General features: G+C 39.3%; 1 protein-coding gene across 3 annotated transcripts in view; it reads left to right on the top strand.

Moving 5' to 3' along the window:
* The window catches only part of SANBR (SANT and BTB domain regulator of CSR), a 25,252-nt gene extending 4,409 nt beyond the window's left edge, over positions 1-20,843 (top strand). For 2 of the 3 annotated variants that reach the window (XM_036379736.1, XM_036379734.1), the window contains exons 2-21: positions 1,181-1,346; positions 3,403-3,589; positions 6,704-6,797; positions 7,784-8,022; positions 9,329-9,387; positions 10,029-10,189; positions 11,018-11,104; positions 11,226-11,336; positions 13,073-13,196; positions 13,573-13,725; positions 13,910-14,115; positions 14,484-14,583; positions 15,058-15,090; positions 15,678-15,777; positions 16,827-16,921; positions 17,038-17,066; positions 17,160-17,233; positions 17,872-17,960; positions 18,322-18,413; positions 18,817-20,843. In XM_036379736.1, coding sequence (XP_036235629.1) covers positions 1,197-1,346; positions 3,403-3,589; positions 6,704-6,797; positions 7,784-8,022; positions 9,329-9,387; positions 10,029-10,189; positions 11,018-11,104; positions 11,226-11,336; positions 13,073-13,196; positions 13,573-13,725; positions 13,910-14,115; positions 14,484-14,583; positions 15,058-15,090; positions 15,678-15,777; positions 16,827-16,921; positions 17,038-17,066; positions 17,160-17,233; positions 17,872-17,960; positions 18,322-18,413; positions 18,817-18,853 — 2,220 coding nt within the window. In that variant the 5' untranslated portion in view covers positions 1,181-1,196 and the 3' untranslated portion in view covers positions 18,854-20,843. Of the gene's footprint in view, positions 1-232; positions 1,347-3,402; positions 3,590-6,703; positions 6,798-7,783; positions 8,023-9,328; positions 9,388-10,028; positions 10,190-11,017; positions 11,105-11,225; positions 11,337-13,072; positions 13,197-13,572; positions 13,726-13,909; positions 14,116-14,483; positions 14,584-15,057; positions 15,091-15,677; positions 15,778-16,826; positions 16,922-17,037; positions 17,067-17,159; positions 17,234-17,871; positions 17,961-18,321; positions 18,414-18,816 lie in introns of those variants that run through there. The other variant, XM_036379735.2, reaches the window with a different exon arrangement.

Genomic DNA, 20,843 nt, shown 5'->3' with positions numbered 1-20,843 from the left:
TCTTTGGAGAGAATGAAAGCTTACAGTTACCTCTGCTGTGATTTCTGTTTCTACCAACAACAACAACAACAACAAAAAAAAAAAAAAAAAAAAAAAAAAAACACACAACAAACAAAACAAAAAAAAAACAGAAAAAGGGCTGGAACAGCTTCTAGGGGGAGAAAAAAACAGGGCTATATTGTGCATTTCAAGCATTTTTCTTTTAGAAAGAGGGTGGTGCAAAGAAAACATCTATGTATTTTATGCTTTTAGTAACAAGTTATCAGGTGTTATCTAGATGTATTTTCTCCCAAATTCTCTATAATTCTTGCTTTTTAAGTCAAATATTTGTGTGTGGCTTTCAAGTTCTGTTATTAAGTGTTTCTATTCTGAGCTTTTTGGCTGTGCTTTACTTGAACATGAAACTGTTAATTAATGCCCACAGTTCTTTCCCAGCAGAAACTAAATCAGTACTTTGAACTTTTACTCTGTTCCCTGGTGCTATACATACAAAAGAAGAAAAAAAACCTAACAAAATGTAATCTTGCTTTATAAGTGTTTTCTGCTGTTGTTATGTGCTTTGTTCTGGTGTTCAGCTTAAAGCTGAGGAATAGGAGGTTTTTGGAGCTGCTCATCCTGGCTGATAAGGAGTTGGGATGTCAGGTGTTGGGGGTGAGAGCAAAGGAGATTCAGGTGTGGTTTCCTGGCTCCCAAGCGTTGCTGGCCCTTAAATTGGTATCCTGGCTTGGCTTCTGAATGATGGCAGTCAGGTGTGCTGAGCACATGGGCAGAGCAAGAGAGCAGAGCCGAGTGTAGGAGGTTTGTGGGAACAGACAAAAGTATTTGAACGTGTGTAAATTTGCATTAAAATGCTCCTCTGTAACTTTGGCTGTTCATTCTGAGATTTTGGAAACCTTTCTCTTGTGTTAGAGGCCTCAGAGGTGTGATTTCCCTTCTGGAAAGAGGCAGCTCAGAGGAAAGGTGGGTAATACCTGCTGCTGCTCTTGGGTTTGGTGTGCTTTGCTCATCTGCTTCTCCCTCAGGGCTCTGAGAATATGGAAATTTTGTCAAAAAAGCCTCAGTACTTGACTTTAATGCTGTGGTAATTTATCCCCAGTAATTGATGGAGTGCTGCAGGTAAAGCAGATCCAGGTTTAGCAAACCATGCAGTGAGACCTGCTAAAAACTCTTTCTCTTCTAGGCTTAAGTAGCCAAAGATGAGTCGTGGATTCTCAGAAAACAATAACTTCCCCTATGACAACAACCAGATGGTTCTGGATATGATCCTGTGTTCCCTGATTGGGGTTCCCCAGCCCATCAACTGGGACAGTGTGGCAAGGCTGGTTCCAGGATACACCTCCAAAGAGGTGAGTTCACTACTAAAAGAATTTGTGTGCTTTGAGCAATGCTTCATGGAGAAGAAAACATTTCTTGGGGAAGGGAGGGAAATTGAAGCTTATCTTTTGGTTTTTTTTGTCCTGAAGTAATTTGCACCTAATCGAAAACGTTAAATGAGCAGTAGATTGAAAAGAGGTGGGGGGTTTTGTTTTGTTTCTACAGAACCTGAGCAATGAAATTGAAAAATGCATTCTGCATTGTGTTTCATTAGAACTTACACAGAATAAGAATGAAAATTACTGGGAAGGAAAAAATTAAAAAGTGGAATTAAAAAAAGGTAGCTGTGCTACTGCATTCCAAACTCCCTAGCTCAGACTTGGGTGGAAGGGATGCCAGCACCCACTAACCCTGAGCAGGCTGTAGAGTCCTGACTAGGAAACCTAACAACTCTGTGTGTGTGTGTGTTGTTACATCTCTAAACAAGGAGGGGTTACAGATCTCTCTTGGGTGAGGAGTGTAGTTGCTGCTTTTTTGATCCTACAAGGTGTGGATTTTCCTTTCTTTGGTTGGAGTAGATTTGGAAGAACCTCTGTATACTTCTCTTTCTGGATTGCTGAATTTCCTGGTGAAATGCTCTTTTTTTTTTAAAATAATAATTATAATTTTGACTTTTTCATTTCTGAGAGGGTATAAGCTAAGAAAAGAAAATGTCTTTTGCCCTTGTGATTCAGCAAAGCTGAAAGAAAACGAGACAGTGGTCTTGACTTTCTTGCAAACATAATCAAGTGTGGCAGCTCCCATTTATAGCAGTGCTATTGGGCTTTGCTGTAACCTTGGATTTCAAACAGAAAAATGAAGGATTGGGTGTAGAAGCTTCTGTGGAATGTTGCTGCCTTTCAAGTTCTTGGCAGAGGCTTGGGGACATCTCTGTTGTTCACCTTTCAATGTGCAGACAGCACTGTGCATGTTAAATCAAAAAACAGCAGCAGTGAGCCCTCTCCTCACATTGATTCATGTGATTGATTAATACATGTCTGATCACTGTTTTTACAGGACTGAATGTCTCACATGTGTCCCTGCTTAAAGAATTCCTGTTTAAGGCAGTTAGATAAAAGCACAGATATATCAAATTTCTGACTGGCATCCCAAATTTGAGACACTGTGAATGAATATCAGAGGATGTCCCTGTGTGCCCCTGGCCCAAAGGGGCACAGGCATGACATGTCTGTTAACTCAACCCTAAATAAATAAATAAAAGCAGCTGCTAATGGAGCCCCACACCTGTGTCACAGGAGCAGCACCTGTAGAATTAAGTAGATTTATTTATGTGAGCAAGTTACCTCTGGGTAGGACTTTACTGAACCAAATCTGTAATTATGATTGTGTTGGTGCAAGGAACCTTCCAGTTCATCAAAACCAGGGGATGGGAAGTTTATAGGATTGCAGTGGAAAGTAGCAGTCCCTTTTGTCCAAACTGGAATGAAATAATAAAGTAAAAGAATAATAATTGTGAATTAATTTCTGTAGCCACTCTTAATGCTATTTGACCATATTTATGGTAAAAGAACTAGTTACAAAATGAGAATTCAAACTCTCCCCATAAGTTTTTCTTTGAAAATTTGGCTTAAAATCTCACAGGAAATGAAAGTTTAAACAGGTTCTATCTAGTTTTTAAATCCCAGACAGAGTTTCAGGAGCCTGCTATTGGGCAGGATTCCATTACTATCACTGGTATGTTTTCAGTCCTTCTGACCTATATTGGCTTTGATAATCAGTGTGTGCATGCTTCTTCTCCCCATAAGTTTTTCTTTGAAAATTGGGCTTAAAATCTCACAGGGTTTAAGGAAATGAGAGTTTAAACATGTTCTATCTATTTTTTAAATCTTTCTGTTAGAATCATAAATTGTGGTAACTCTTATTTTACTGTGTGTTTATGTACTTTCTTGATACCACTGAGCAGGCAGCATTTATGAGTTTGATATCAGTAACTGTTCACGTGCAATACAGTATCCACCTGAAATCACAGTTATTAAAAATGTGCTGAAAGCTACTGCTTCATTGTCCTATCATTTAATCTTGTGACAGTGTGCAAAAAGGTTTGATGAGCTAAAAAGCAGTGGAAGTTCACCTGTTGACAACCAATATACCCCCCTGATGGCTGCTGGTGGGAGTCCTGTGGAAACTTTAGCTACGTACATCAAATCCTCCTTGCTCCATTCCCAGACAGAGTTTCAGGAGCCTGCTATTGGGCAGGATTCCATTACTATCACTGGTATGTTTTCAGTCCTTCTGACCTATATTGGCTTTGATAATCAGTGTGTGCATGCTTCTGGCCTCAGTGGTTAAGTGCACCCAGGAATGGTAGTCATTCATCTTTGGAGGGTAAAGTATGAATATTATGCATACAGCAAGGCACTTGCCATGAGTTTGGTTTAAGAATCAATGTTTGCTTGGGTATTTTTGGGAACTTGTCCTTCCAAGAGGCATAAATCTTTGCTGGATTGTGTTTAGGATTTTTGGTGGTGTGCTGTTAACCCTGCAGCCATTTGAAGTCACGTTTAGCAGCGTTATTAAAATAACTGGAGAGTATTGTGAGGAAAAGCTGCAGGAAGCTGAGGAGGAGATCCCTTGAGGGCAAACCTTCCTCTCCCAGCTACAAGAGCTGTAATTGCAATGGATAGGTAGAGAGGAGCAAAATGTAGCTAATTTTTGCTTCAAGACAATCTTGAGATGACATAAAATGTGTCTTGGTCAATTATGTGTCCCAGTAATTACTGGGCAGAAGAGGACCAAACCTAATAGTTGTAAATTCAATCACAGCACAATTAAATATTGTTAACAATTCCTTTTGTACTGCTTCTGTCAGAAGTTGTAATTAAATGTGTGTGTGTTATTCTCTGATTTTCAGTACAGAGATGTTCCAGTGACTTTAGAACTCGGTAAATGTATTTGCACAAGAAATTTGCTTCAGTGATGAATAAATAATTTCTGTGTTAAAAATTAAGACGACAGTGAAGCATTTAAATGTGTTCTCTGTTCAAATGTCCTTCACTGCAGCTTTCACTGTCCCCTTTGCAGCAGAAAAACAGCTGTTTGAGCTTTGTTCAAAGTGGGTTTAGTAACTCTAATCAAGGGCTGATACTGGAAAATGGATGTGTAGTGTCAAGCCTGGAAGTGCTTCCCATCAGCTTTCAATGATGTGTTCCATGCCTGATGTGGGCTGAATGCTGCTGGCACCCACAGGTCCCTGTTTACAGGATTAGCAGCCTCCCAGGAGGCAGTTAACGAGCTGACTCTGCTTCTAGAACTCCTGAGACAATTAGTGTTTGCTTCTAACAATGCAGGACATGTCATGACTATTAATGCAGTCAAGTCCACTCATGTAATGTTTCCTTTGACAAGATCCTGGCCTGAGATTGTTCTGTTTTCTTTGTGACTTTGGATAAATCATTTGCCCTGGTTGAGTGTAATTTGTTGGTATGAAATTAGGGTAATTAATCTTTTTTTCTCACAGGCTTGGGTGAACTCACCTCCTTAGTATTTGTGAGGCACTTCTATGTTTCAGAATTGGGGATTTGAGACAATCCTATTTGTAAATGTTTCTTTGTTTAATTAATTGCTTCCTAGTGGATTTATTCACATTAGCTTACTGTTAGGATCAAGAATTTTGAGCCTGTTTGCATTTGTTTGTAGTCATGAGTAACAGCAAGAAAAAGCAAATCAGACCATACTCACTCTGAGCTGGATTCTGGTTTTGCCTGAGTTATAAAAGCTCATTTAATACTTGCTGATAATAAGGCCAACTGCTGGTGGGTCCCTCTGATTGCATCTCATGACAGTAAATAAGCACAGAGGATAGGCTTTCACCTAAAGCATTTGTTACAAGGTTTCAAAAGTTAATCCATCTGTGAGCTTTGGGGGAGAGGAAAGAAGATATGAAGCAATGTGTGGTGAAGTTCAGATGTCCCCATTAATTTGGCAGTGCTGCATATTCTTGGCAGCATTATTGCCCTCAATAAATCACTGTGTTCACAATGGACTTGTTAATGTATTTGCAGGCAGAACTCTTCCATACCATATCTCATATCTCCACAGTCCCTTCTTTTAGAGCTCACACCTTTGATTGCTGCAGTGAGGATGGCTGCCCAGAGAGCTGTGGCTGGAGCAGCCCTGCCCAAGGATTTACTGGGAGTCAATCTGTTGAATGAATCTTCCCTTCTGCTAATTCTGCTCCCTCTATTGAGGCCTTGCTAAGACTTAGCTGTGCAAGGCCTTTGGCTGCACCTTTGCAGACAGTTTAGTTTCTCTGCCTCTGGGGCAGTAATTTTGCTTTCCTGAAAGGCATAACTGCTGTGTTCTGAACCATATCATTTTTGCTGTCGGTCTGCTGTAGTTGTTCAGCCATTAGATGAAGATGAAGAGGTCTGTCTTGTTCTTCTTCAGCCTCTTACATGACTCAAGAGGGAGATGATGTTTCTGGAACTCCCAGAAGTCTGAGAGAATGGCATAATCATGGAAAATCACCACCTTAGGGTTTCAGTGGAAGACAGATACAGTGCCCATCCATTGTTTAAAGAAGATAATGATCTTTCTGACTTCCAAGCAAGATTATTGAAGTTCCACATTGCAGTAATCCATTCACAGCTGGAAATGCCTGTCACTGCTTTAACCCTTGGTCCAGAACTCAGTGGATTTGGTGGCTGAACTCCTGAACCTCACTAGGTTGTTGTGTGCACCTTCCACTGCTTGCAGTACCTTTGTGAAGATGAACTATTTGAAGTGCACCTGTCCTTTATTCCTGGAACAACCTCAGTGATGTAGCTCTAGGACCAGGCAAATTTCCTGCTCTGCTCTCTTTGAACATTGTTTGATGTGATCAGCTGGTTCAAGCCACATGTGTGAGAAATTTGGCAAAAACAAACACATCCTAAGAGTCTGCTGTGCTTCTCTTTGGGAGCTACTTATTCCCAAAGCTGCCACAGGATGGGTAAGGAGTGGCATTGGTCTCAAATTCTGTCCTGGCAGAAGCTTTGGTGTGGCAGCCAGGTCCCACAAAGCAGAGCAGGAGAGCTGCAGGAGAGGGTGACATTCCCAGAAGGAAGTGCCACAGGCTGTGAGGCTCATGCTCAGGGCTGAGCCAGAAGTGATCTGGCTTTGTAGCCAGGAGTCTGGGCAAGGCAGCAGTGGTGCTGCTGTGGGTTCCCAGGGGTGGTGGCACTCAGAGCAGCAATCTGCATTGTTCAGTGGCCCTTAGGGAAGCAGATTTGCTGCTGCCTGTGCCTTTGCTCCACCGTGACTGCCATAGTTCAGTTGCATTTCCAAGGTGCTGAAGAGCAAGAGATGAGGAGTTTTTGTTCTAATGCAGCCTTTTTTCCTTACATTGAAGGAAGGCCCAGTGCAGCCTCCACAAGGAGCTGTTCTTCAGAATCTGAGAAAGGTCCTGTCCAAAACAGTGGGGAAAGCACTGATGAAACCCAGGGGTAAGAAGAGCTTTGTGTGTTTGTTACCTAGGGGATTGTAGAATTGACAGAAAGATGTCTAAATTGCTGAAATTTATCTACTGCCAGAAAGAAAACAACTGGAAACAGACTAATGAATGCTGTAAGAAATTTGGAAACCTTCTGTTGCTGCAGAAATTCAAGGAGATGGTTTGAGAATGTTGTGTGCAATGAGATATTTGTAAATCTGTGTTCCTCTGAGTGATTGATCACTGCTGTGACAGGAATGAGAAACATGACTGGTTTTATAAAGGAATGAAACAAGACTGATGGTCAATAACACTTTTGAAAATACTCTTGAACATAGATTTGTCCCATGTAAAAGCAGGAAAAGAGCTGTAAATGAAAAATTTTCCCATGAATTCCAGTAGCCATCCAGGTCACTTTTATTCCATCACATATCCCTGTTTTCCACACTATATAATTACACATAGAATAATGTTTGTTTGAAACTTTAGCATCTCTCTAAACAGAGACAGCATTTACTGAGTCTAGCTTCAAGCATTCCTTAAGAAATAGAGGTTTTTAATATACAATAAACCAAGTCTTAATTTCCACCGATGAAAATTGCTGTTACTGTCCTTGGTGCCTCAGTGATTTAGGCATCTATATCTGGTTCTTCTTTGAAGAAAATTAAGAAGGGAGAACAAACAAGTTCTCCATATAACTCAAGTAGTATCCTATAACAAACAGGTGACAAAATTGGGGAATGGAGGTAGAAACTTTCTATTTCTGCTTCCTTAATTAAATCACACTGATTATCTGTAGATGATATGCCTCTGTCTTCTTCACCTGTCCAACAATAGTTTCTGTTAGTAGTTAATAACTGCAATTTGTTTTCCCTCGGTTAATAAAACCCTGCATCAGTGTTGCAATGCATGACCCAGAGCAGGAGATGAGGTTGTTGGGATTTGGTGTCCTGATTGGCTTAGGCTCCTAATTTGCTCTGTGGCTTTTTTCCTTTGGAGGCCCAATATGGTGATCCATGTGTGTGACGAAGCCAAAAACCTCAAAGAAGATTTTGTGTGTCCTCGAGACCTTTTGATCTCAGAGATGAAATACTTTGCTGAGTACCTGTCAGTGGATGCCCAGCGCTGGGAGGAGGTGGATATTTCTGTGCACTGTGACGTTCACATCTTCGACTGGCTGATAAGATATGTCAAAAGGAACTCCAAGGAGTCTGAGACTGATGAAATGCCCACTTTAGGTAAAAGCAGATCATTTCTTGTAGGTTTGTTATGTTCTGTACTAAGAGAAGATGGATGGTTTTGCTGCAGCTCAGCCCCAGTCTGCTTCTGACCGTTGTCAGTGGTGCCTCAGGTTTAGCTTTTCTATTTTTCAGATTCTCTTTAGTGTGGGGATCAGGGCTCCATATTATGGGATGGTGAGCTCTCTGCAGGGCAGCGAGACAAAACAATTCCTTCTCTAGCTGGGGACCAAGGACAAATGATCCAGATCTCAGGCCCAAGAGCACAAACAACGTGGGCTGGAGAGAGAAAAAGAAGGATGGGACTGCATGGGCTAAAGCTGGAATTGAACAATGAACTCCAATATGGAAATGGAGCAGAACTGATCAAAGTGACAGACCCTGTGCCTGGTCATGCATTTTGTGACCATTTTGGGTTCACCTGGGGTGCAGCCCTGGCTGGGCTCTTGTGCTGCCCAAGGTGGATCCATTGAGGCCTCCCAATAAATCCCTGCTTTATTCTTCAGCTCTGTCCAGCCTCTGTTCCAGGGCAGCCTTCCCAAGGCATCAGCAGTTGTTAGAAGAATGTTGCAACACAGATCCTCTGGTCATTTCAGCAGCTGACTCTGCTCTGCCAGCACTGACAGCTTTGAGGAAACATGCTGAAAGTTGAAGCAATAAAGAAGCCCTAATATATTTTGGGATGTGATGGTTTTAATTAAGATTCTTCAGGCCTCTTCTGACCAAGGGCAGAGTGGTAGATTTTAAATGCTGATGATTGGTTTGTTTGTTTCTCCTCTGCTCCCTGTTGGTACAATTGCAATGTTTTCTACAATTTCAATGCAATCCAATACAATGGTAGAAGAGTCTTTGTGGATTTTGAGGCAAGTTTTTAATGAGCTTTTCCTACCACTTTTTAAACTATAACTTTCTTCTCTTGGTTTGTTTATAACTTGCAATGTGAAGGTTATGTTGAAAAAATCTCAGCTGGGTGTGATGGCTACAGATGGAAGTTAATCTTGTGTAATTGTTTAGTCAGTGCATCCCTGTGAAGCCTCCTTTTCCAATTTTAATAATTTTTCCATAGTTATAGTTTGTTTTTTTTATTTTTCCATAGTTATAGTTCTACTCTGGCCACTGAAATGGTAAAACCAAAAGTTTATTTCTTAAGATGATTAAAAGGTTCTGTATACTGGAAGATGGAATGACAAGTTGATTGCTAAAATAATAGCTAACACATGCTAAATATGAAGAGAGAAGGATGTGATGTGAAATTACAATAAAAAATCCATGTAAAAAACCCCACCTTTTTTCTCTTGCCTCCTAGAACCATCAAATGTCATCTCAATCCTTATTTCTTCTGAGTTTTTGAAGATGGATTCATTAGTAAGTATTAAGAAAGATTGATTTTCTGGCAGGAGGGCACAGTTGTTAATTACCAGGTGTCCTAACAGCTTGTTTGTTGTGCTCTGGCTGTTACATAAACAGCTGCTGCAATGAGAACATTTTGAGATTTTTAACGCTTCTCTTCAGTACAGTAATCCAATATTTACAGACTCTCAATGCAATAAAGAGTATGTTATTTCTAAATGTGGTAGTGTGATCTAGAGTGCTGTTTTACATCCCTTTCTACATGAATGATATATCTGCAATTCGGGATCTGATTTTCCAGCTCTGTATAAGGAATAGCTGCTGACTTTGTTAAAATATTTGTCAAAATTTCTGTCATTGGGGTGGCCCACAGCAAAGCACAGCTGTTGAAGTTGAGATCCATGAGTTTTGTGGTTCTATTTCAACAAGAAATTGGAAAGTTACTGAAATTTTTGGAGGAGAACATAAACTAAATCATGTTATTCAGCATCATCTTTGGGCAAATCTGAGGCTTGTTTTTTATTTTTAAGCCAAACTGAAATTTGGTTTTGGTTTTTCCAAAACACCACACTTAAAATAAAAGTCTTGAAGCAACTAGTATGGGGGGGGGGGGTTTGTCTAGAATTCCTTCACATTGATATTTCTATTTTTCCTAGGTAGAGAAATGTATTCATTATTGTCACAAAAATATGAACGCTATTGTAGCCACGCCATGTAACATGAACTGTATCAACGCTAATCTTGTTACACACATTGCTGATCTCTTCAGGCACAATGAGGTGGAAGAGCTGAAGGACAAAAGAGACAAATTTAAGAGGTAACTTTTTTTTTGCCTTGTAAAACACTTCTGAAGTGCTGTTGAGCTTTGGGATCATATTTCATAACAGCTAAGACTGTGCAGTTTGAAATTATATATTAGATATATTCTTATGGAATGTATTTTTAATGCAGAATATAGTGGTGTGACTTCAGAACTTTATATTAAAATTATGAGCAAAAGGAAAGAGCTTTTATAGGAAATGAGAAAAAAAAAAAAGGCCACACTAGTAGCATGGCATGGGAGAATTATTCATGAATTCTCACATGGGAGCAAGGATTAGGGGAGAAACCTTTTATGGGATGACATGCTCCTAATTGGTAGAGAATGGTTTGGCTTCAGCACCCTGTGGACTTGGATGGTTGGACTTAGAATTCAGGGTGGCTGGGAGGCTCAGTAGTTGTTCTGGAATGTTCTTTCTTACATCAGGATCCCAGCTCAGTATCGAGATAAGGGCCAGTTATTGAAGGGCAGACTGACAGACAAGCAAGGTGAAAGAAAGGGAGGATTTTAGTCTCTAGGGATGAAGGCTTAATCCTAGAATGAAGTGCAGTTTCACAGCAACATTCACTAATTAAAGGTCTTTTAAGCAAGGTAGAAGCTGGCAGTTGATATTGGCAAGCATTTTAATAAAGAAAAAATCAAAATATCACTTTTGTCACACTTGTGTAAAAATGAGATGGACAGGATAATTTAAAGGAAAATTATATTAAAAGCTAGATTCTGTGAGTGGTTTTGCTTATCAGAGTGTGATTGTTAATCTCACTATACATAAAGCAATTTTCAGGTTTTTTTCTAATGGGTGAGCTGTGTTGCTGTCATTAATAGTAAACTTTTCTGCAAGAAGATTGAGAGACTGTTTGATCCTGAGTATGTAAATCCAGATTCTAGAGGAAATGCAGCAACTTTATACAGGTATGGCATTTTTATATGGCTGCTTCAATAGCAAGGACAGCCCCTGTGTTTAGAAGCCCTGCTCTTACTCCAGTGCTTTCTTTCCTTCTTTCTCTTTTTTTTTTTTTATTTTTTAATCTAGGTGCTGTTTATGTAAAAAGTTGCTAACCAAAGAAACTGAAAGGAGAATTCCCTGTGTACCAGGAAAAATCAACATAGACCAACATGGGAATATTGTCTATGTTCATATAAGGTAGTGAATATTACATATATAAAATGTTTTTTCAACTCTCATTTTGGGTGATTTTACAAGTACTACATACTCAGATACATTACAAAATTAAATCACAGATATGTGAAGAGTAAATGAAGCACCCCAACTTGTATTACCTAGCAAAAAATAAAACATGGGGGATGTGATTATGATGATGTGTTACTGAAATTCATTCAGCAGTGCTGCTGCTGAATGAAAATGGGAAAACTGCAGCCATGATTACTGGGAGGGCTATTTTTGGGTTGCACTACTTTAAATAGAAAATACTCAGCTAATTCTTTCCTCAGATGGTTTTAAGATGTATGCAGTTGATGATGATAGATTGAATTAAATGCTGCATTTCTGCAAGGTTTTTCAGTGAAGGATAGACCCCACTATGCCAGCAAAGAAAGGCTAAAGAGTATTTCCTAATCTGACTTTATACTGTCAAATCAAATGCTCACCCTGCTTAAAGGCTGCTATGAATAAACTTTGCCAGTTGTTTTTCTGTTCCTGCAGTATTTGTCAGAGGAGCTTGCAGCACCTGTTCTGTTTGCAAGCCTGATTCATTTGGCACAAATGTTTAATTGAATTCTGTCTGATCTGTGGCTGTGAACAGCTGGATTCTCCTGTTAATGAAGATCAGTCCATGATCAGCTGCAGCTCCCTCCCTTCCCACATGCCCATTTTGAGGGGGATGGTGGGAGATTAATGACAGGAGGCCTTTCCCACCAGATCCCTTTGGTTCAGAACAGCCCAAACAGTTCCATATAGCTCCCACCAGTTATTCCAAGGTGTGGAGTTCAGTTCTGCCCAGCACCTACGTAGAACCACATCTTGTGCCCCTGTCCTGACCTATTTAAGATCATTGGTGATTAGTCACATCAAATTATTAATTGCATTACTTCACTTAAGCTGAGTGTATGTGGCTGCTCTGCAATTCCCAGCAGATAAATGTGCAGGGCTTTAAAATTACTCAGAGGATTATCTAGATTCTAATTATTTGCCTTGTGCTACTTGTGATGCTTTGCTACACAGAATATGTTTACTGAGAAGTGATGCTGGCCACTAATGAATTCAGGCTCAGGAGCTAATACAGTTCTATCTTTAATGGTTTTAAAATAGGTTTCTATTTATTGGTCCTCTAGTGGTGCCTAGAACTGACTTCCAACTGGATGTGCTCCTTGCTTAGTCTAGGATAGGCACACATTTAACAAAAATGCTTCAGGCCAGGGCTTAAAATTGGGAGGAAATTTTATCTGCTCTTTCTGAAGATAACATGCCCCACTGCAAGTTGCACATTGTCTTTCAAATTCTGAAGAGGTGTGTCTCATTTGATCACAAGGAAGGAACAAAGTCCTGTGTTTTTAATACTAGAACTGCCAGGTATGTACCTTCATCAAAATGGCATGAGCTTGTGTTTTCAAACTGTGTTTCTTAGCCGTTGTTGTGTTGCAGATAGATAGAAGATGTTTACCTTAGCTTGTAAATTTGCACTATATGGATCTTGAGGTGAATCAAGCTGTAATTCTTTGTTAGAGTGAGTTTAGGATTTTCTGAAAGAATAAAGTCTCCTCTGTCATGCTCTGAATTTAGTAATCATTGTTTCACATTGTGTCCCTCCTGTTGTAACTACTGGAGGCTTTTCACCACTGTGTTTTCTGCTCTTTCTTTATCTTCTGGTCCTGGTGGCAGGATCAAAACAGAGTCAACTCTCTCATGTTTTGCTTTTTCAGAGACAAAACCTGGGAAGTGCATGAGTATTTAATTGGCCTTCATGAGGAGCTGAAATCCTGGCGGGATGTTTACTGGCGTCTTTGGGGGACGGTCAACTGGCTGACCTGCTCAAGATGTAACCAGGTTAGGGAATTTCACTTTGGCCTATGGTAACCAGGTTAGGGAATTTCACTTTGGCCTGTGGTAACCAGGTTAGGGAATTTCACTTTGGCCTGTGGTAACCAGGTTAGGGAATTTCACTTTGGCCTATGGTAACCAGGTTAGGGAATTTAACTTTGGCCTGTGGTAACCAGGTTAGGGAATTTAACTTTGGCTTGTGGTAACCAGGTTAGGGAATTTCACTTTGGCTTGTGGTGGGGGACTTTTGAGGGGTGAAGCAGGGATTAAAGCTGTTTGGATAATATTTGCTAATAAAGCTAGGTACACATTCTTTACAGTGCAGAACTTTTACTTCCATAGGTTGTCTCACCTCTCACTCTCTGTGTTTTTGCTGATGTAGTCTTTCCTGTGCACTGAGTTCTCCCACTGCCAGTACCACTCGCAGCCAGTTCTTTATCCAGGTGTAGCAAGTGCTCTGGGCTCCACTGGCACAGGAGTTTATCCCTGCTGTAACCAAAAAGTTCTTCGGTTTGACCCCACAACCCTCCCAAAGGTACTTCAGCTCTCCTTTACAGAGCACAGCATGTGGTGGGGTGGGCAGCAGTGTGTTAGGAAAATAGATCTTTTTCCAAAATAAGGATTGTAATTCAGAAGTTGAACTTTTGTTGTTATACTGACTGGAATCAGTTTCTTCCCTTTAACTCAAATATTTGATCTTCTGCCTCTGTGTATTGCAGGGCTGCAAAGTGAGGGATCATGTGGTGGAGTTACCTCCAGAAAACAAAGATGGGGAGGCTCTGCCATCTCAGAGTGAAGAGGGGGATGCTCTGCCATCTCAGAGTGAAGAGGGGGATGCTCTGCCATCTCAGACTGCTCAGATCTTGAATGATCTGCTGCATCATAGGGATGTTATAGTTGTTCCTTTCACTAAGGATGAGAATAGGTAAGAACATTGTATTGTGCTACTGAAATAACTTAGCCCTCAACAGTGAACACGTGTGCTGTTATATTGGAGCTCTCTCCCATTTCAAAATGAGTCACAGGTCTTTCTGAGGGTAACTTATTTTTGACTGTTTACTTGGAAATTGAAGAACAAGTACTTTCTCCTTTCACTTTTCAAGCAGGCTTTTAGTCACTCAACCTCTGTAAGCATTCACTGCTGTCTTTATATTTTAATGTATTTCTGTCAAGATGTTATGTGTTTGACTCAGAGGTCTGTCTGCTCTCTTGATGCATGTCCAGTCAATGGAGACTGATTCTGAAGTAGAGGAATAGAAATGTTTAATTTTGGTTTATGTTTTTCTCTCAAAGTGATTCTGGTATTGGGCTTGGTGATGACAAAGGCCTTGAATGTGATGTGCTTGTAGAACCAAATACACCATGGGGCCCCAAAACTGGAGAGATCAATGCTGTGAGTACTGATGCTTTTCCTTCTTTTTTCCTAATAATGAAGAAGTTCTTGAAGAACTTTTAATAAAAATAAACCCCATACATTGTTGGAGTAAGACATAGGTACAAAATACCTGGTAAGTGAAAAGGCAAAACTTTTCCCATGTCTGCTGGAAGTATTTCAGTACATAACTTCTCTCCTGTCCTGGACTGATTTTTGATCAAAAGATCAGCTGTAAATATTTTTAAAGCTAAACTTACTTTCACTAAACCATGACTTGACTGCATTTAGTTGGTCAGTGGTTTTCAACCTACTTGAGTTTGATCATTCCACCAAAATTTGGAGTTCAAGATGGGAGGAGGCCTGGGAGTTACCAGTGTAGAGTGCTGTACTGTAACATACAACTCCTATTTTTAGAATTTCTCTCACTTTATTATTTGAATTATTATTATTATTTCTTTAACTTATATGCCTTTTTTCTCTTTGTGACTCCAGTTTTTGTCTCTGAAGAACTGGACTTTGCAGCTGGTTAGTAAAATATTTTACTGATTTTAAATATTTGGTCTTCTGTACTAGCAAAGAACTAGCTTTGATTTTTATCTTATTTCCTAATAAATGAGACAAAATATGCAATTTTTTGCTTTAAATTGGAGGTTGCAGCATAGCAACAAGTTTTTACAAGAAAGCATTAGTGTGAAGTGCTACTTTTGCATTAATAGAAACGAGAAATTCCTTTGAATGTGTTTATAAATGGCAGCAAGCACTGCATGCATCAGTTATTAACAGTTTTTTAGGCTGGCAGAAACATACTCAAAACTTTGGATTTGATTTATCTGTCTCTCTTGGCTGGTCTGAGGTGCTTCAGGTCTTCATTGTTAAGCTTCATCATTTCTCATTACTAGGCACTCATTATCACTTATTGAGGTAAATCTGGATATTCAAACAATGTAAACATCACATTACTGAACATTTCCATAATTCTGTTCTGATTCACTCTTTGGTCACTGAGATAGGGAGCTGTGCTGGATGTCAGCAGCTGCAGGACAGATTTAATATATCATTGAATAGAAACCCAGGCTCCCTTTTAATCTCTGGCTTCTCCTGGTGTTGGTTAGAAGCAGCAATCGCTGCTATCTGAAGAGGAGGAGTACACCACGGGCTCAGAGGTCACTGAGGATGAAGTGGGGGATGAAGAAGAAGTGTGCAAGAAACCAGGTACATCAAGTCTTTACAGTCCTCCTCTCTGGAGTTACCTGATAGGGATTTGATTAGCAGAAGTCCTCTGTAAGCAGATTTTGAATATTAGTGTTTCAAAAATAAAACCCAAAGTTATTTGGATTTTATTTGAGGCAGCAGAAGTCCTCTGTAAGCAGATTTTGAATATTAGTGTTTCAAAAGAAAACCCAAAGTTACTTGAATTTATCCCAGGTTTTCCTGTGGTTAGATACAAATTACCCCACTGCTTGGTGCCATCAAAAATCACTGGCAAACAAGAAAAGCTGCCACTATTCATGTCTGAGAACTCCCTGGAATTATCAAGCACTTATTTTGCAGGAAACTCTCAAATTAATGAGATTTCATGTAATGAATGTTGGAAGAAAAGGCAGCAATTTTTTGCTGCTTTTACATGCAAAAAATCCCCTGCAGATTTGTCATTTGATTGCATAGAGGAATGACTGGTTAATGTAGTTAAAATTGTGTCTGCATTGAAGCTAAGCTGTATATGATCTGAAAATACTTTTGTACGTTTTTAATGTGTTAATGAGTTTAGGAACATGGAAAGCAAAAAACCAACTTCTCCTTTTCACCCTACTAATGATTCATTGGAACAAAAAAAAAAGATTTTTGTTCTTTTTGTCATTACTCAAAGGGCAATTAGAATTGTACCAGTTTAAAAATTTATATATATTTTGAAAGAAAATGTTGTAATTTAAACTTGTTTGATCTGATTTGCTCAGAATTTAGTCATTGAATTAATATGGTCAAAAGGATAGCTTGCATGTGCATTAATTTTTAAATATAAAAAATGTATGCTGTTATGTGCAACCACTCTGCATTTTAAATGCATACTTGGGTTTCTGTACATTTCTTATAGAAAAGCATTTGAGTAGTGTGTGTTAGCATGCCTGCAACACTGATAAAAGGAAAACAGCCTATTGATTTACACTATTTGTAAAGAAATTGAGGGGCAAAAATACTTTAGTAGTTCTGTAGTTGAGAAATTCCAAGCAGCTGAGGGTATGAATAGACATTTCTTCTATTAGCAGGGAGAAAGGAGAAATTAAAGAAATCCTACAGGCACCCAAAGAAAGCAGTTTCTTCACCTAGTGTTCAGAAAAGGGAGAAGCCATCTGATAAGGTAAAATCAGAGCTGTGAATCCAGGCTCTCTGGCTGGCTTAAATAATGAGGAATTTTCTCTAGGTGTTGGACTTGACCTTAGACAACCACATTAAATCTGGTTTTTCCTTCAACAGTCAAGTTCCCGAGATGCTTCTCCTTTCATGTAAGTCATTTTCAAAGCCTTTTGAGCACATTTTAGTATCTCCCTCTCTTAAGCTGCTCCTGGTAACAGGGTTTGTGCACCTTTCCCTTGCAGTGTGAGCATGCAGCAGAACAAATGGGATGCCTCCAGGTCCCTGAGATACAACCAAGATGCTCAAAGAGAAGATGGTCTGTTCCTGCATGAGTTTGCCTTTCCTCAAGTTAACATTATGCAAAGGAAATGAGCCAGCTAATTCTCTTAAAATTCACTTAGTTACAACCCTCTAGGGTGAATTTAATCTCAGATCCAGCAGTGGGATTTGAGGTGTTTGTGTGATTTATGTGTTTTATTTGGAATGTCAGCACAGAACCTACAGAGATTATAGCTGTGTCATCTCATGATTATTAAAGTATGCAGATATTTTTTCCTGCATCCCTGTGGCATTTGTTGTCTGTGCAGATAAACAGAGAAACATCCACTTCCATCTCTTTCCCAGTCTCTGTGACTAAAAATATTCAGAATTGGGTTAATTTGTTCTGCCTTTTTTAATCTCTCCTGAAGCTCTTGTGCAATTTTGCTTTTTTAAAAACTTCTGCCTCCAAACCATTTCCTGAGATTTTGATCTCAGTGTAGTGCCTCAGGCTGATTCTGGTATCTGCCAAGGCTGCTGAGGCTACATCAGGATTTAGGAGCTTGGCTGTTCAAGACTTTTATATAAACTAAAAAAAATTACAAGTCCAGTATCACTGAAGTCTGTGTCTAATCCTCTTTGTGTTCAGTAGCAATGAAAACCTTTGTTCTAAATATCCTTTCTTACTTCTGACAGATCAGAGAAGAATGTCTGAGATCACAGGGCACTTAATAAAAATGAGACTGGGAGACCTTGATCGAGTCAAGTCCAAAGACAGCAAAGAAGTAAGATTTGTCCTGGCAAAATGTAATGTTTGCAGAGTTGAAGTGAGCCTTGCTTAACAAAAATATTAAACACAAATGAAAATAACATCTATTCAATACATAAGCTAAAGAATTCATTTTATCAATCTTCCTTTTGTTCTAAGTGTGATTTTTTGAGGATTGGGGTTTGAAATAATATTTAAAGTTCACTGCTTTTAAAAACTGCTTATGGAAAGTAGAATGGGTTTGACAAAAACACTGCTGGGTTGTGATAATGGACAAAAGTATGCTGTAGATTGTGCTGAATATTAGTGAATTTTATGGAAAGTTACTGATTGCATTGAAATCATGTCAAAACTTGAGTATTTTTTCTGGATTCCAGTATGCAGGAGGCATTTATTCCAGACTTGAAGCTCAGATAAAAGCCTCAGCACAGGTCAGTGCACGACAAAGCAACACGGAGAAGAATCCCAGGTAAGATTTTAAAATAAAAGCAAGAAAAACTCCTGGATTTTGGGAGTGTGGGGTGGTGGGTTTTAAAGAAACATTTTAAAGAAAAAACACGCTTCAGTTCACACACTTCTTATGGATCAGCTTCTACCAGGTCAAGCCATATGAGGTGCAAAGGCTTCCCTTGGTCTCCCAGTAGAGCTAGGAGAATGAAATTCTTGGGGGGAGGTTCCCTGCAGCTCCAACATAATTTTCTTTTTGGGAAACTACAGAAAATTGGAAAAGTGTCAGCCAAGATTTTTATCCAGTTCTTCGTCCACCTTGTAGAACTAAACCAAAAAACCCCCACACATCAAAAACCTGCATTAATAGTAAAAAAGCCCTACATTAATAATGTAAATATGTTTCTCATGTGTTTTTAACCCAGGTCAAAAACCCGTTTTGGCCCAGGCCGTCCCACATGAGGAGTCATGGACATGCTTTAGCCAGAACTCATTACTGCTTCCTGAAACTCCACTGCACTCTGACAATGGACAATGCACATCTCTGAAAGCTTGCCAGTGACTTATTTATTACTTTAAGCCTTGTAAATTATTTTGTGCTATAAATGAATGCAAACCCAATAAGGTCTGTACTTATTTTAATTGTAAATATACTATTTGTTAAAGTTAAATTTAATTGCTTTTTTTAGGCTATTGCGTTAAGTTGCATAGAAATATTTTATAAATCTACAAAATTAAATTATCAGACTAACTTTATTTATGGGGGAAGATACAAATATGCCTTTTGGTATGCTAGAAATACTGAAAAGGAAAAAGCAAGACTACTGAGTTCTGACTGCAGTCAGCAGCATTAACCCAAGTCTCCTTGTGTATTTATATTGTGTTGTATTTGATGGTACATTTTAGGGTCAGTCTTCTGGGGATTTGCATTCAAAGTCCATGACAATACCTGGGACTTAGACTAGTTTAGGTAAAATTTTCATGCAGTTCTGAGATCCTTGTGTACATCACACAACTCCCACTCCTCTGAAGGTGGGTAGCAGGTAGGGACTAGACCTCCAAAGATGCTTTCAGTGCTGTGATGGTGCAGCATTGCATCTTGCATGTGAACCACTTGCTTTTCTTGGATGTGAAATCTGTACCCATCCCCATTCCTGACCCCTCCTGCACAGGACAGTGCTTTGTTCCCTTCTAAAACCCAAAGCTTGTGATGCAAAGCAGTTCTCTCTCTAACTGATGCTATGCCACTAAATTTCTGAACAGATCTGTTATTAACTTCTGCATCATTCAACAGAGATGTATCACTACAAAGGCTTGTGCACGTCGATCTTTTGGGTCTAGTTACTCCCTGAAACCTGCCTGATTAACACTGTTTAGAAGTCAGATGCACTTTCAAGTTCTGTATTTGGAGCAATAGAACACAAATCCAGGGCTACCAAAATGAAATAACTTGCCTAGAAAATATGTTTCATATTAGCAGAGAAAATGGCAATAATAATAATAATAATAATAATAATGATGAATGCTGAATTCAAGGAAACACGTTCTGACTTTTTGAAACAGGTAGAAAGAGAGCTCAGGGAAAGCTTAGTCCAACTCCTGGCTGTACAATAAATGGGGAGTTTGGAATTAAGTCAGCAAGTTCCTGGTGGGAGGGTGGGGTGGGGTAAGGAGAGGGAGATTTGTTTAAATGCTCTTCTCTCCAACTGGGCTTTTTTTGTTTGTCTTGTTCCCTGATGATTTTTGGTAGGTGTTAGAGGACTAGGATAGCAATACTTGAAAATACTGCTGTCAAGGTAGAAGATTTTTATTGAAACAATTAATAATCAGTGTTACTTGTGTGTTTTGTCCAATGCTGTAGCAAATTTGGAGCCCAGTGAAGCAACCAACAAGCAAAATTGGATTTCAGTGGTTTTGATTTTGGGCAGGAGCTGTAACTTTGCAGGAGTGCTTTAATCTGTTATCAAGTAAATAAGGTTTTGTGAATGCCTCAGGCCTGTTTGCAAGTACTAATGCAGTTTGAAGCACTTGTAGTCAATGTTGGAAAACTGATTGTTGTTTGTTGAAAGTATTATAAAACCCATCAGGTACGAAAAATGCAGTAGAAAAAAGTGTTTTGCTACAATTTTGTGACTTCTGATAGAGGGTTGCTCCAAATTCCCATGGTAAACCTGGGGTGAAAGTTGCAGGCTGCATGTGTGTGTGTTTAGTTTTCATAGAACTACTGACTAGAAGAGAAAGGAAAATTCTGCTGGTTTTATTCTGTGGGGAAGTGCCAGTTCTACATGCCAGTATTGTTTAATTACAAAATATTTTTGAGCATATACAAATAATATACATGATGTGCAGTGTTATCTTTTTTTCCCCATGCCAACCACCTTGAATTTTTATCTTGTATTAATTTTGAAAATTTGTCTTGGTTTAATGGAAATAAACATTATTAATTCAAGAA

Source organism: Molothrus ater, chromosome 3 (genome assembly GCF_012460135.2).
Source record: "Molothrus ater isolate BHLD 08-10-18 breed brown headed cowbird chromosome 3, BPBGC_Mater_1.1, whole genome shotgun sequence".
In the NCBI taxonomy this organism is placed as follows: Eukaryota; Metazoa; Chordata; class Aves; order Passeriformes; family Icteridae; genus Molothrus; species Molothrus ater.
The sequence above is the reverse complement of the archived record's forward strand: the minus strand, read 5'-3'. Positions and strand labels throughout refer to the sequence as shown.